The 15,756-nt window shown below is 34.9% G+C and overlaps 1 protein-coding gene and 1 long non-coding RNA gene across 2 annotated transcripts; one reads left to right on the forward strand and one right to left on the reverse strand.

Annotated features, from left to right (window-relative positions):
• The first annotated feature begins 5,150 nt into the window (after nt 1-5,150).
• LOC141486183 (uncharacterized) lies at nt 5,151-7,007 on the forward strand. Its single transcript, XM_074183902.1, has 4 exons — nt 5,151-5,382; nt 5,472-5,700; nt 5,777-5,946; nt 5,997-7,007. The coding sequence occupies exons 2-4, from the start codon at nt 5,481-5,483 to the stop codon at nt 7,005-7,007; spliced, it is 1,401 nt and encodes a 466-aa protein (XP_074040003.1). The 5' UTR covers nt 5,151-5,382; nt 5,472-5,480.
• A 4,384-nt stretch (nt 7,008-11,391) lies between these two features.
• Nucleotides 11,392-12,208, reverse strand: LOC141486239 (uncharacterized). The gene is made up of 2 exons (XR_012467719.1): nt 12,105-12,208; nt 11,392-12,011 (listed from the first exon to the last, which is right to left on the reverse strand). It is a non-coding gene; the product is annotated as an uncharacterized lncRNA (long non-coding RNA).
• Nucleotides 12,209-15,756: the final 3,548 nt, after the last annotated feature.

Consider the following 15,756-nt stretch of genomic DNA (forward strand, 5'->3'; position numbering starts at 1 on the left):
TTTGTTCGTTTTGCTATATTTACTCTTTATCTTTAGCCACGTAGTAATCTTCAACATGGTCAGTATTATGTGAGTTATTTCCTTCTTAATCTTCTTCGCTGAACTCTTCTACTGAGGTCAAACTGTGATCACTTTCTTCTTTGTATTCTTCATCTGACGTATCAATATTTTCTTCTACGAACTCTTCCTCTGACGTATCTGCATCTCCTCCTACTTCTTTCTCAGACTCGTTATCAAATATTGATTGAGCCATTTCTTGAAGCTCATCATCAGTGAGACGTTTTGAATCTCTTACTTTTACTCGATCCCTAAAAAAGAAATAAACGAATAAAATCAAATTATTTGCGATTTTTAAAAAATTTATTATTTAGAATTGGTTTTCACTTATTATTTGCACTTATCATGAATTGAAATAACAAGGAAAGGAACGTGCTCGCAAGGCGTTGACATGCATATTCCCGTTTCCGGAAATACCAACAACATCTCAACAAACATGTTATCACAATTTGACAAATGTTTACAGGTTTAGAAACAAAAAACAAAGGAGCATTCATTTTTCCAGCTACATTGATAGGAATTTTATTATTATAAAAAATAGGTACGTACTAAAAAGCCATCATTCTATGATATATTTATACATAAAAATATATACCCAGAGATCAGGAATATGTATAATAATTAAATGTATACTTACATGATACAAAGTACACGCGTGGTGTATTTTAGGTACCACGATGGATTGCTGCTAATTTCGATACACAACGATTTTACTGATCAGGCTGCTGCACCGATACTGGATGTGGCGATGACTTAGATAGTAAACAAAGGTTAGGTGGCGCGGTGGCGGCTCAACTATTCGTATTCAAAAATGGCGGTGGTTTTAGTTAGAGTGGTGTACATTTTACACCGGCGCGTGTAGTTAAAGGTTAATGCCACTTTGTACCTTGCCTTAAAAGGGCCGTAAACTGCCACATCAAGTGGTTGCATACGGTGACTGCAGTGGGGAGGGAGTGTTGAAATGATTATATTATTTTTCCTTGCAAAATCAATTACTTGTATATTCACATGAGTAATGTGGTTATCCATAATAATCAAAGCTTTATCTTCACTCGTGGGTTTAACATGGTTAACAAAATGGTTTAGAGACTCTACAAATATTTCTTCTGTAATCCACCCAGATGGATGCAATTTGATGCAATTTGACCAACCTGTTTGGAACCCCTCACTGCTATAACTTTTGGTGATTTTGTAACTGTCATACAACCGGTTTCATCCAGGTTCCAAATCATGTTGGCTGAAAACCCATATTTCTTGTACAAGCTTTCTAACTTGGAAAAAAGGTGCCTACGTTTGATTTATTAAAACTAGATGCTCTGCTTAGAGACGTATTTTCTGGCAGACGGAGCGACAAATCCTTATTGCGTTTCATAAACCCATGAAGCCAGTGAATTCCAGCTTTAGAATTTATGTTCCACTCTGGTGGAACAGATATGTTGTTCGCCAATGCAAACTGGTATGCAAGCTCGTTTTCGTGGTAGTTAAGCCATGACACATTTTCGATGTTGTTTTAACCCTTTGAGGCCGGATTTATTTTTTTCTTAATAAAATGAAATTAATCCTCATATAACTATTTATTAATGATTATTGAAGGTGACAAAATATTTGGTTTGAGTTAAGAACATAAGGATTATCCTGCAGGATGTGGTCACCCTATGTAACCACTAGGAACATAGCAACTTCATGGAATCTACTTTGCGTGATATTGAGCGAAACAGTTTTTGTCATGTTTTATGCACAGACCTACTTTACAAGTTGCGCATTTCCACATGGTGCGGGAAACATTCTGGCTGGTACTGTAAAGAGCACATCTCAATTTTGTGGATCGTTCTGGCATACGACATGCTTTGCTTTGTCTTACTTCCAAAGGGACATTCCTCTTGAAATTATTGGGAGGCGTTTCATTCGAAGGTCTTCCGCGTTTGTTTGGCTCAACTGCCCCAATAAGACCTCTTGCTACATTGAGGCGGAACTCCTTCAAAGTAAGGCTTTTTGAATGACTGCGTTGTTGAAAGAGAATGAATGAATTTACAACACATGCGTCAAGAAAATAGAAGAAGATCCTATGCCACCATTTATGTGATTTTTGGTCTGTTTCATAAATACTTTTCAACATGTCGAATTTATCCACAAATCCCATATGAGAGTTATATTCTACAACCATTCGAGGGCATCTAACATCCAAAACAGCCCCGTCTTTTTGTCGCCTCCTTACTACTTCTATAAGTGAAGGATCTAGGTAATTTCCTAGTAACAATACACTCCTACGGTCCATCCACTTCAATGCAGCCAGACCATCACTGGAAACGCGAAAATCAATGTCACCTCGTTTCATATCCTTGTCAGGTTTCAATTCTGGAAAATCTTTTCTGCCTTTCCTGAATGTTCCGCACGTATATACCCCCTCCGATAGCAACGACCGTTGAAGTTCAATAGAATTGAAGTAATTGTCGAAAAACACTTTATGGTGTTTTCCAACCAAAGTCCGAGTAAGATTCTTCACAACGCGCATCCCTAAATTTTTTTCTGTATTGCCATCGACTTTTCCAGTGTATATTTCGAAATCACACATGAAACCACTCGAATCTGATCTGACCCACACTTTATAGCCCCGCTTGATGGGTTTATTCGGCATGTACTGGCGAATACTACTGCGCCCTTTGAATCTTATCATGGATTCATCAACTGCTTGGAATTCATGTGGTTCTAGAGCAGACATAAATGTTTGGCGGAGTTTTGGCAAAAGTGTACGAACTTTATACAGCTTATCATAGTTAGGATCATTTTTTGTAGGTTGAACCGAATTGTCATTCAGATGGATGTTGCTTAGCAACCACGAAAATCTGTCACGCGATATAACACTGCTAATAAAATGGTCACGGAGTTCATTTTTTGCAGACCAGTAATCCCTGTAGCTTGGCATCTTCTTCAAGCCCATCATCAGGTTGACCCCGAGGAAAACTTTTATTTCTTCATCAGTGGTTGGGGTGTAATTCGCACCCCCACCTCTTTTTTGCAGAAATATATCAGTTGGACTCTCTACATTGTCCGATAAATTGCCACCTGTTGTCGATACAAAACGGTTTGGTTTCGTACAATAAGTTGTCTGATGGGTCCAAACAACCGGTTTTTTCGCCATTAGTTGTCTTGCTAGAGTTTGTAAAGGTATTTCATCCTCACTTTCATATTCCAAACTATCACTTTGACCCCCTATAGCTTCATCTATAGGACCAACGTTATCATCCACCAAAACAATATTCATGTTTTCAATGTTGAATTCTTCTACTGACTGCAAATTAGCCGTTTCATCACCCATAAAGCGGCGTTTACATTGGTATAGCTACTTGTACCAGTCACTAGTACAAGTAACTGGCCTGCTAGTGAGCTATCTCAAGTCCAAGGTTAGTAGGTGTCTACATTAATTTCGATACTAGTATCACTAGTAGCTAGTAAACATAGCGATAAACATGTCTCTTCGTCGTAGAAGTTCGCGTTCACAATACATTCGAATCAGAACATGTATTTAAAATGTGTCGCTGTGTCTAATTGAAGAAATCAATGACCTATATAATGATGAAGTGGAAGAAGGTACCAGAAAAAGAATGTGGACAAGACAGTGGATAATGAGAAGAAATACTAGAGGAGCATCTGCATTACTTTTAAAAGAACTGTCAACAGAGGATCCTGAGGAATATAGATTGTGTATTCGGTTAACTCCTAAGCAATTAGAAAGATAACTATGGTATCACCAGTAATTCAACGTTCTTATACTGAAATGAGAGATGCCATACCTGCTCGGACAAAACTAGAAATAACTCTTCATTTTTTAGCTATGGGAAATAGTTATAGAACCATCCAACATTTGTTTCGTGTTCCGAAACCTACAATATCAAAATTCATACCAGAAGTTTGTGATGCAATTTTTGAAGCATTAAAAGATTTTGTAAAAGTAAGTATAAATTGGTTTTAACTTGTTTTTTGTTTTTATTGCCAATATATACTATTTACAGTAACATAGTATGGAATACAGAATAGTTGCATAGTATGGAATACAAAACTAAATCATTAACACTTACAAAAGTTCTTAAGTTCTTACGAAAGTTCAAAAATACATACTAGTGGTTAAACAGTTGCTATAAAAATAAAATACTTCAAATATCTCTTATGGCCTCTGCAACAATGGTACTTAAAGAATATTGATGGTTTTTGCCACGTTCATTGGAAGATGGCACATTGTAAGATAAATAGGGAGAAGGGGTTTGGGAAAAAGAAGAATTCGTATCATCAGCATCAGAGCATGTATAATTAGAACCTTCAACCGCATAAGGACTGGACGAAGAACTTCTTGTAGGAGGAGTCATTGCATCTATCGGAGTTACTGCCATAATGCGATACCGGTTTAATGTTGCCTGCAATTCTGTTTCGCATTGAAGTGCCAAATGAATTGGCATTTTTTTCAGGCTAAGTGCCAGATATCTTGCAAACGTGTCAAATTTGTTTTCTCAGTGTCAGGTGTTACAGACTCAGTCAGTTGGCGAAGTTCCGATACTGCTGCAGACAAATCTTGCAGACGCCTTTTTTTTCCAGCTGAGGATGATCGTGAAATGGGTTGTTTGCTGCTCTGAGGGGTATTTCGCAGAGTAACCTCGTTTTTGGTTATTTGGGAATTACTATCTGTCTCTGTGTTCTGTGGCCTTTCAGCGGTTTCCTCATTATAATGTAGTTGAGTCTCATTAGAATTGTCCTCCTGACTTCGCTGATCTAGTTCCTAGAATAAAATACTAATGATTTATTAGGGAATATCCAATAAAACTTGAAGTTGTCTCCACCAATTTAGTTTAAAACAAATTTTATTTAAACTTAGTTAAAAAAATAAATTGGTTAAGAGACTCTTCAAGTTTTATCAGATATTGCTTAGTTGTTTTTTCCACTCCACTTTGAGATTGGACTACAACAATGTAATAATGATTAAACCGTATTAAAGAAATGCAGGAGAGTACTCCATTAATCATAAACTAGGTTAATGGTTTTAACATTTGTTTCTAGGTGCCACAGCTTAGAGAAGAGTGGGAAGAAATTGCTCGTGGTTTTCAAAGTAGATGGAATTTTCCTAATTAGGCAATCCAGACACCTGTCAAAAAATTCTAATATGGTGGATTGTTGGCACACATTAGTATTGTTTACATTGATTTATATAGACATCTGTTTAGAACACACACTTTTCGCTACATTTTGGGGCAGTTTATGATTTTCTTTTGACTCATTATTTATTATTTAATATAACACTCATTGTATCGGCTGGTTTGGCTAAACTTGACAAACAAGGTAAGTATGAAAATGAATTTCTTAACCACAAATAAGCAAAAAAGCCAAAACATAAGTCTAAATAAATTTTTTTATTTATATTTAAGCAGCTACGAAAAATGCCATTAACTTGTATTGTTGTGAGCTGTGGTAGCAGGGCAGATAGGGATAAGGTATCTTTTTTTTCTGTTCCCAAAGTCACAAATTTTCCGCATGTAGTCCATTTAAATGTATTGTCTGCCAAAAGAAGAGAACAGTGGATAAGATCTATAAGAAGAGATGATCTTACTGAATCAAAATTAAAATATGAAAGAGTGTGCAGCAGGCATTTTGTACAGGGTAAGTCTTTCATATTAAATTTTTATTTTGGCAACAAGTATATGTATGTTAAACTATGTAAATCATATTTTTGTAGGAAAGCCTGCAGACTTACAAGATATTAATAATCCTGACTGGATACCAAATCAAAATATGGGCTATTCCACTAAATCTGCACTTAAGAGACAACTAGATGTAGACAGAATGGAGAGATTGCAGAATAGAAAAAAAATGAGACAATTCGAAGAAGTTGATGATAACCCTGAGGTAACAATAATAACAAAGATTATCATTTTTAGTTATATATTTTATTTTAGACAAATGTTGATTCTGGAAGTGTAGAGGAAATCAACCCAGAAGAGCAAGACGGCACAGCTACACAGACCGATTTAACTGTGGATCACTTAAACAAACAATGTGAAGCAGTAGATTTCTTAAAATCCAAAATTAATATTTTGTCATGTAGGTTAAATAAGACTATTATGACTTACGAATCATTTCATAATGATGATCAGAAGTGTCTGTATTATACTGGTTTAAATTTTTCATTATTGAACATAGTTTTTCAAAGGATAAAGCCTTTTATTGCTGTGTCTTCTGTAAGTGCATTAGATCCATTTCAGCAATTTTTAATAACTATGATTAAATTAAGACTTAATGCACATTTTAAAGATTTGGCATATCGATTTGAAATATCACAGTCAACATGTTCTACTTATTTTAACTCTATTATATCTCTAATGTATCAAAGATTTAAAAATCTTATTATATGGCCAGATAAAGAGAAAAATTTGAAAAATATTCCATCATGTTTTAAAGAAGTATTTCATGATAAAACTACTGTTATTATCGATTGCTTTGAAGTGTTTATTGAAAAAGCATCAAGTTACGTAACACAACAAAAAAGTTGGTCAAATTACAAACATCACAATACTGTTAAGTTTTTAATTGGCATTACTCCTCAATGCACCATTTCTTATATAAGTAAAGCTTGGGGAGGAAGAACATCGGATAAAAAAATGGTGGAATTATCTGGTTTTCTTGATAAAATACAAAGCCAAGACATTGTTTTAGCCGATAGGGGTTTTTTAATTAATGATTCATTAGCTACGCTGGGGGCAAAGCTTGTAATTCCTGCTTTTACTAAAGGCAAGAAACAACTTCTTCCCTTTGAACTAGAGGAAACAAGAAAAATTGCTCATGTGAGAATTCATATTGAAAGAATTATCGGCGTTATCAAAAATAAATTTACCATTTTCCAAGGACCCCTTCCAATTACCATGTTAACACATGTAACCGATGATGTTAACCCATTCGATCCCAAGTAAAAGAAAAATATAAAAACACGTGTTTCAGTCAAAAAAATCTTTATTATTTCACATTCTAAAATGAGTTTTCGTAATAATTAACATTGAAAAAAACAACGGCACAAAAATACGGGATGGTTCATACACGCACCACTGGTAATGAAAGTGAAAAAATATATTTTTTGAATTTTACAAAAACGAGTCCTGAGCATCAAAATCCTCATAGAGAGTGATCACTATACAGTTAAATATAAAATAAAATAGTTAGGTTCCAACAAGATAAAAAATAATGTGGTAATCTTAGTTTACTAAGTGGTGCACGAACGAACCACTGGTAAGAAGTAGTAATCAAATAATCTACCTCTGGTGATATTTTGCGAAGCATGATACGTGCAAATGTTCGTTACATTTTTGACAAATGAATATTGAGTGGTTATGACATACTCTACATCTTCTTCGAGCTTTAGTTTCATGAGCTATAAGAACATGGCCAATGTTATCGAAACGAATTTCAGCAACAGGGCGAGGGACATTTCTTTCAACGTATACTCTTTCATTTTTCAAGAGACGTAGAGCAACGTATGATTTAAATTCGATTTGTGACATTTTTGTTCGATTAGCCACATTATAGAGCTTCCAAGCATTGACAACTATACTATCTATAGCATTTCGAAATATGGGCCACCACCATTTCTTCCCTATTTTCGATTATATCGTTTTACGTGATGTATTGGTTGTACATTGAAAACGTTACTACAGACAGTAACCGTTGCATTATCATTCCAGCGCACCAAAGAAATTTTAGTGTTTTCCTCAAATGCAGAAACATAAGACCCTCGCTCCCGCTTAGAAAATTGTTTTGACTTTTCGAGTGGACAGTGTTGCGTTCTATTTTCTCGTATTGTTCCTGTCGCAAAATATCCATCATTTTTCAATTGTTCAAACAGTTGATATGAAGAAAAAAATTGTCAAAGAAAATTTGATGAGACATAGGACTATCAATCACAGAAAGAAGACTCATTACAACATCGCCACCAAGACCTAATTTCGAATGTTTCTCACTAGCCCCTGCATAGGGTAGAGAGTAGAATAAATATCCATCGGCTGAACAAATGCACCACAGTTTGAAACCAAACCTCACTGGTTTGCCTTTTATGAACATTTTGCAGGAATGTTTTCCATAATAGGGCACCATTTGTTCATCGATTGACAGATTATATGCGAAAACACCCCACTGTAGATTCTTCCTATTTATTGCATCTAAGAGTGGCCTGACATTAGCAAATTTATCATTTATATCCAAATTATTGTTATCTGATAAATGCAATCTATTTATACTCATGCATTTTTTTATTATATCGACGCCTTTATCCTCATCAGTAGACCAATACATAGGAATTTGTGGTAATGAGTGATATCCAGAAAATAACAATATACTAATAAAATTCAATAGATCATTTTTTGAGAGACGGAAATCTTGTCGGTTGTTATTTTGCGCATATTTCAGTGAGAAGTCCGTTACCAACTGGAGTACTTCATCGTCCAGAAAAAGATCAAAAATCTCAAGTGGTGTCTTACCAGCAAGCTCGTTCTGTATACGTTCTTTATCAGCAGATTCCTTGGATATTGCGGAATGAGTATAATCAATTTCTCCGATTACCCATTTTGGCTTAGAAATGACCTTTCGGGATGCCCCAGGAGCCAAGCGTTTTCTTTTAGATGCCAAATCATCTTCATCTTTTGAACTCCACTCATCTTGTTCATCTTGCCTCACATCAACGTTATGGAAATTATCAGGTACTTGTAGTTCGAAAGTTCCAGCAATATCAGTCGGTTCATTTTCTGGTGAATAGTTTTCATCATCAATATTCTCCTCGTCTGTGAGCGTATCAACATCTGGTGGTAAATAGACTGCATCAATGACATCTGGAAAATGAGTCTACAATGATATTCTGAATGAAAAAATACTGAAGATATTGGAAATGACACGCTAAATAATCACAACTACCTACCATCATGCCCCTCCGCTTCTAGTTCATCAATTGCTTCCTCTAAAGCTGCTTCTAGTTCTTTTTGGGTCAAAAACGTTCTGAAAGACATTTTAAATCACTACAATAAGCCAACAACTATTCCGCACCATTGATGAAATGGTTATGAATTATTCTCACGTATGCACACAGCTTGGGGAATCTTGTCTGAACTTGTCGAAAAATTATTGAAGCTCATGCCTGATACCAGTGGTGCGTGAACGCACCAATGATTATTTCTGTGCTCAAAGTCTCTTATTTTATATATCAACGATTGTATGTGTGATATATCATATTGGGTCACTAAATGACTTCACATTGATGGAAACTGAAATAAAAAAATCTCTTTTCTAAGTAACATCTAGTCAGTGCTAACAAAACATATTTAGCGAAAGTAATTCTCACCCTACTCCAGATGCTACTAGAATCTGATTTTGTTTTCTGATATAATGTTATTTATTTTTATTCAATATAATGGAAACACTGCAAGTGAATACTAACTGATTTTCACGATATCGACATTGAATTGCCCGAAAAAAAAATTACAAAATTGCGGTGCGTCTACGCACCACTGGGAGTTAATGGGTTAATATTATCGACAAAATTGTTGTTGTCGTTTGCAATTTGATAAATTTTTCTTATCCAATAATACCTTTATGATATTTCTATTTTTTCATGGATGGGTTTATCCAAGTCCTGGTAACTTATTTCTAGATAAGCGAAGAGAAACTTTAATCCTCTCAGTAAACTTATCAAGACTTGGATTCAACTGGTCTAAATGGCTGAAATAATATATATTTATTTATTATATGTTAACCTAAATTATAGATATACCTATTTTTCAATAAAAGAGTTTATAATGGGTAATTTTTTATTCAACACATTAAAAAAAAACTTAAAATTCTTTAAAAAACCTATATACACATGAATATTTTTGACAAAAAATATAAACACTAATTATTAAACTAAAAAATTTACTAAAATGGTTAAATATTACTTCTAAACTATTACAAAAAATTATTCAAAAAAAAACAAGATAATCAGTATGAATGGAATATTTTTGTATAGCATCTAGAACAAATCCATGTTGTTTTTGGAACTTCACTTAAATTGACGCAATCAATATGGAAAAAAATAATTAGACAACCTTCATTGTCACACTGAACCATGGGCCTGCCATCATCAATGGTTTTACAAAAACACCACTTCGTAATGTTACCCCCTGGAACTTTTGAGGTATAATATCTACCCAATAGTTCCGGCATGATTACTTGTTTGTGAAAGTCTAATGCTTTCTTTAAATTATTTTCCCAAAATTCAAAATCGGGAAAAACCCTTTCTACATAAATAAAATTTGGACACCAAACAACAAAGTCACAATACAATATATTAGAAATAAATATTTGTGCTTTGACCTGAAAATAATATTTATGATTTTTCCTTAATTGAATTTTATTTTCCTCTTTCACCTCTAAACAAGAGTTTAGATCTTGCAAACGTTTCCACATTGCCAGCTTCTCGAAGTGTAAAAGGGCACTTCACTTCTAAGCAACCTCCTCTGCAACAATCGCAATATACAAACCCATCTGGTGAGGCACCTAATTGAGGCCACGTTACGCTTATGACCAATCCCACTTTATTTACTAAAAAAATTTCATGTTTTTCTATCATGGATTCATGATATTTATTAATTGCTGTTTCCTCATGCTCTATTCCCCATTTCATTTGTTTAGTGCATATTTTTTGAGGGTAACATATTAACTTAATTAGTGACAAGGATGGTTTTTTTAAGCTTGTCTTGCATACATCTTTAAAAACTGATGCAGTAATTCGACCAGTCCTTTGTCTATACCACTCCTCTGATGTTCTCTGTCCTTGAGTTTTCACTTCTATATCTGAAGCCATGTCCCTCCCTACATCCATCGGGATGGTTTTTCCTAATAAAATAAGTTCATCCATAGTCTTTTTTTCATGTTTTTTATTATAGATCCCGAATATTACAGGAAGTAATGCTTCCTCTTTGTTTATTTCAGACGCAAATGGCTCGACAAGTCTCATTAAAGCTGCCTGAGAATTGGCATCCTTAATTTCTTGTAGCATGTTGCACAAATCCTCTTCGTTTATTGAAGGTACATCTGAATAGGTTTTGTCCTCTAATTTTCTTCCCCAATCCATTGAAACTACTGGTGTTGGCTCAGTACAACTTTGTGATGGAACGGGCCAGGCAGCTTTCACATCTGTGCATGACAAGTTGTTTTTAACACTATTCGCATGCTCTACAGCATATGAAACTGCAGCAATATGGCTGCATACTTCTCCCAATCCAGCCATACATGTACAGTGGGCTGTACAAATGGCACCATCTTTTTGTGATACAATCCATACCCTCAGTTTGCTCTCACGAGCTTTCATGGAATGCTTCACCTGAAACAAAAGAAAATAAGTATAAGGAACCAAAAGAGTGTAAACCGGTAATTTTTATTTCCAAATGCAGAGCGCTGCTACCTATGCAGTCATCTTCAGTGCTTCTCTGCAAGTGAAGGTAAGTCATACACCTCACTGAAGATAAATGCCTAGATTCCATCATTTGTACCTGAGTAACACAGCCCTCCCCAAAATAAACATGGTTACAAACTACATGTATTATAAAAACTTAGGAAAAATTACTTACTGTGCCAGCTATACGAACATAATCATTAATAAGTTGAAAACCAACATTCTCTACAAATCCAGCTTCAAAATATTTGAAGGCATTTAGGCTCTTATAAGCTCGCATTTGTTCCTTTGTATAAAAACTGTGGGTCAGTACAAGGTAACAAATAATCTCCATGCTTGTAATGGGAGGAACATAGTCAAGCCCATTGTCAAAACTACCTTCAGCTAGGGTGTAAGGGTCGCAGTTCAGGTCTTTGACTTTTTCCACATACCTAGCAGCTACTTCAGGATGACTTTTCTTCAAATTAAACAAATATTCGCTTTGTTTAAACGCCATCATAAACTAAAAACTAAAGTTACTATGATCAAACAGGCCACTAAACAGATAAAAATATTTTCTTGAAAATAATTTATATACATATTTTTATATATTTACCATAAACTAAACACAAAAGATCCAACAAAAGTCCAAAAAAATACAGTTAAACGTCCAAAACAACACAACTCACTAAATGAACAACTAACTCACATAAGAATAACATCGATTGTGTGCCAACAATCCATCATATTGAATGTCAAAATGTCACGTGATTTGGATTGCCTAATTCTGTTTCGCATTGAAGTGCCAAATGAATTGGCATTTTTTTCAGGCTAAGTGCCAGATATCTTGCAAACGTGTCAAATTCGTTTTCTCAGTGTCAGGTGTTACAGACTCAGTCAGTTGGCGAAGTTCCGATACTGCTGCAGACAAATCTTGCAGACGCCTTTTTTTCCAGCTGAGGAAGATCGTGGAATGGGTTGTTTGGTGCTCTGAGGGGTATTTCGCAGAGTAACCTCGTTTTTGGTTATTTGGGAATTACTATCTGTCTCTGTGTTCTGTGGCCTTTCAGCGGTTTCCTCATTATAATGTAGTTGAGTCTCATTAGAATTGTCCTCCTGACTTCGCTGATCTAGTTCCTAGAATAAAATACTAATGATTTATTAGGGAGTATCCAATAAAACTTGAAGTTGTCTCCACCAATTTAGTTTAAAACAAATTTTATTTAAACTTAGTTAAAAAAATAAATTGGTTAAGAGACTCTTCAAGTTTTATCAGATATTGCTTAGTTGTTTTTTCCACTCCACTTTGAGATTGGACTACAACAATGTAATAATGATTAAACCGTAATAAAGAAATGCAGGAGAGTACTCCATTAATCATAAACTAGGTTAATGGTTTTAACATTTGTTTCTAGGTGCCATAGCTTAGAGAAGAGTGGGAAGAAATTGCTCGTGGTTTTCAAAGTAGATGGAATTTTCCTAATTGTTCAGGGGCCAGCGACGGCAAACATATATTAATTCAAGCTCCCCCCCATTGTGGAACCGAGTTTTTTAATTACAAAGGTCATAACAGCATTGTACTTATGGCCATTGCAGAGTACAATTATTGCTTTACGTATATCGATGTTGGCTGTAATGGAATCGTATCAGATGGAGGTGTTTTCCAGAACTGTTCTATATATAGGCTGATTCACGGTGGATGGCACATTAGACGTTTCTGGTGAACCAGACAACGGATCACTTTGAAAATTCAATGGAGGGCATATTCGGACATTCCCTAGCCAACTAAAATATTTTCGACAATGCGGTGTTGCCGCTTCTATTAGAAAGCAGTAGCAACTTTGATTTCTCAAATGGAACACTCTGTATATAATATTATTTTTGGAATCTCCAACAATTGCCCGACAACTTTTCTTGATATTTCCCTATACCTATCTGTTACCGTTTTCGAAATAAAAATTAATTTCAATTTTTTTTCTTCGAAAATCATGACTTCTAAAAATGCCGATATCTTTTAGTTGAGAAGTACTATGATATCGAAATTTGGTTTGGAGTTAGGTGATACTTGGACACTTCCCACACGTCACCCTAATCTCCGTTACTTCAATACAGGGTGGTAAAAAAATACAGTTTTTTCGTTTGCTTGAAAAAGTTGCTGAAATTTGATTATTTTAAATAGAACACCCTGTATATTATTGAAAATTCGGAAAGCTGCTGAAATTTTCTTTCTTTCTATGTATATCATACCTATACCTAACTAGTCAAGTTTCGGACTTATGAACATTTATTTGTGAAAATGTCCCTTCAGAATGGTATTTCCATTCGGTATTTGGTAAGCAGGCCATGATTACTATTTGACAGTAGCGTTGTGACATTCTTCTAATAATATCGACATTTTCGTCACTTCAGAAGTTGCAAATACCTTCAAAACGATGGAACAAAACTATTCAAACGAAGTTCTTATGAATTTGTTTATTATTTTTGGACAGTGTGACAAAATTATCAGCAGAACATGTAGAAAGTTCAATGAAATGTATCCGAATCTACCGCCAATGAACCTCAAGAAATTTATACGAATTCAGAACAATTTCAATATGTTCTTATGAATTTGTTTATTATTTTTGGACAGTGTGACAAAATTATCAGCAGAACATGTAGAAAGTTCAATGAAATGTATCCGAATCTACCGCCAATGAACCTCAAGAAATTTATACGAATTCAGAACAATTTCAATATGTTTGGATAAACTTTAAAAAAGCACCAAGAAACTTGAACTTGGAAATATTGATATGAATAATTATAAAAAAGTAAAACAATCATGTGGAATATTTCAAAATATGTTCGAATCGCTGGCCGTTCACTTCCAAGCACTTTAAAATGCGGGTGTTGACTGCTTTCGTGGTGGCAGATCTGATTTCATTGGGATCCAAATCTTCAAATGTTTGGGCAATCCTTTCAAACAATTCATCTCTCGAACGCACGGGTATTTTGTAAACTTTTTCTTTAAACATTCCCCACAAATAAAAATCTAATGGATTAAGATCGGGTGATCTCGCTGGCCAATTCCATGGTCCCAAGCGCCTCATCCACCGATCGTCAAATAATCTATCCAGTTCTGCGCTCACTTCTCTTGTGCAATGTGCAGGAGCTCCGTCTAGTTGGTACCAACAGTTTCGATAATCTTCGAGTGGCAGATTATCCACGAAACTGTCTACAGTATTCTCCAAAATATTCAGGTAGCTTCTGGATGTTAATGACTCCTCGTATATCACGTACCTCTGTTGTCCATCAACATGCAGAAGACATTAAAACTAATTTTTTTTTGAAATCTGGCTTCTTTTGTGACGTGAGGATTTTCACTGGACCAATAATGACGATTTTTTCTATTGAAAATCCCTTCTCTCGAAAATTTCGATTCATCAGTCCAAATAATTTTATTTAAAAAAAGTGAATCTTCTTGAATGCGTGTCAACAACATTTCACAAAATTCTACTCTCTGTTGAGGATCTTGAGGCTTCATTGCTTGAATTTTGGTGAATTTATAATCATGCATTTTTATGTCTTCGCAAGATTCTTTGAACCGATGAATATTTTATACCCAAATCTTCTTCAGCACTTCTTATCGATGACTCGGGAAATGCGTGAAAATATGCTAAGACATTAATCTGGTTGTCTTCGAAAGTTACGGGTCGAGGCAAGTTTCTTGGTGCTTTTAAAGTTGATCCAAATGCATTGAAATTGTTCTGAATTCGTATAAATTTCTTGAGGTTCATTGGCGGTAGATTCGGATACATTTCATTGAACTTTCTACATGTTCTGCTGATAATTTTGTCATACTGTCCAAAAATAATAAACAAATTCATAAGAACTTCGTTTGAACAGTTTTGTTCCATCGTTTTGAAGGTATTTGCAACTTCTGAAGTGACGAAAATGTCGATATTATTAGGAGAATGTCACAACGCTACTGTCGAATAGTAATCATGGCCTGCTTACCAAATACCGAATGGAAATACCATTCTGAAGGGACATTTTCACAAATAAATGTTCATAAGTCCGAAACTTGACTAGTTAGGTATAGGTATGATATACATAGAAAGAAAGCAAATTTCAGCAGCTTTCCGAATTTTCAATAATATACAGGGTGTTCCATTTAAAATAATCAAATTTCAGCAACTTTTTCAAGCAAACGAAAAAACTGTATTTTTTTACCACCCTGTATTGAAGTACCGGAGATTAGGCTGACGTGTGGGAAGTGTCCAAGTATCACC

This window comes from Leptinotarsa decemlineata, unplaced genomic scaffold (assembly GCF_025532065.1).
Source record: "Leptinotarsa decemlineata unplaced genomic scaffold, Ldec_3_MD MMD2_tig00026347_RagTag_RagTag, whole genome shotgun sequence".
NCBI classification, from domain to species: Eukaryota; Metazoa; Arthropoda; class Insecta; order Coleoptera; family Chrysomelidae; genus Leptinotarsa; species Leptinotarsa decemlineata.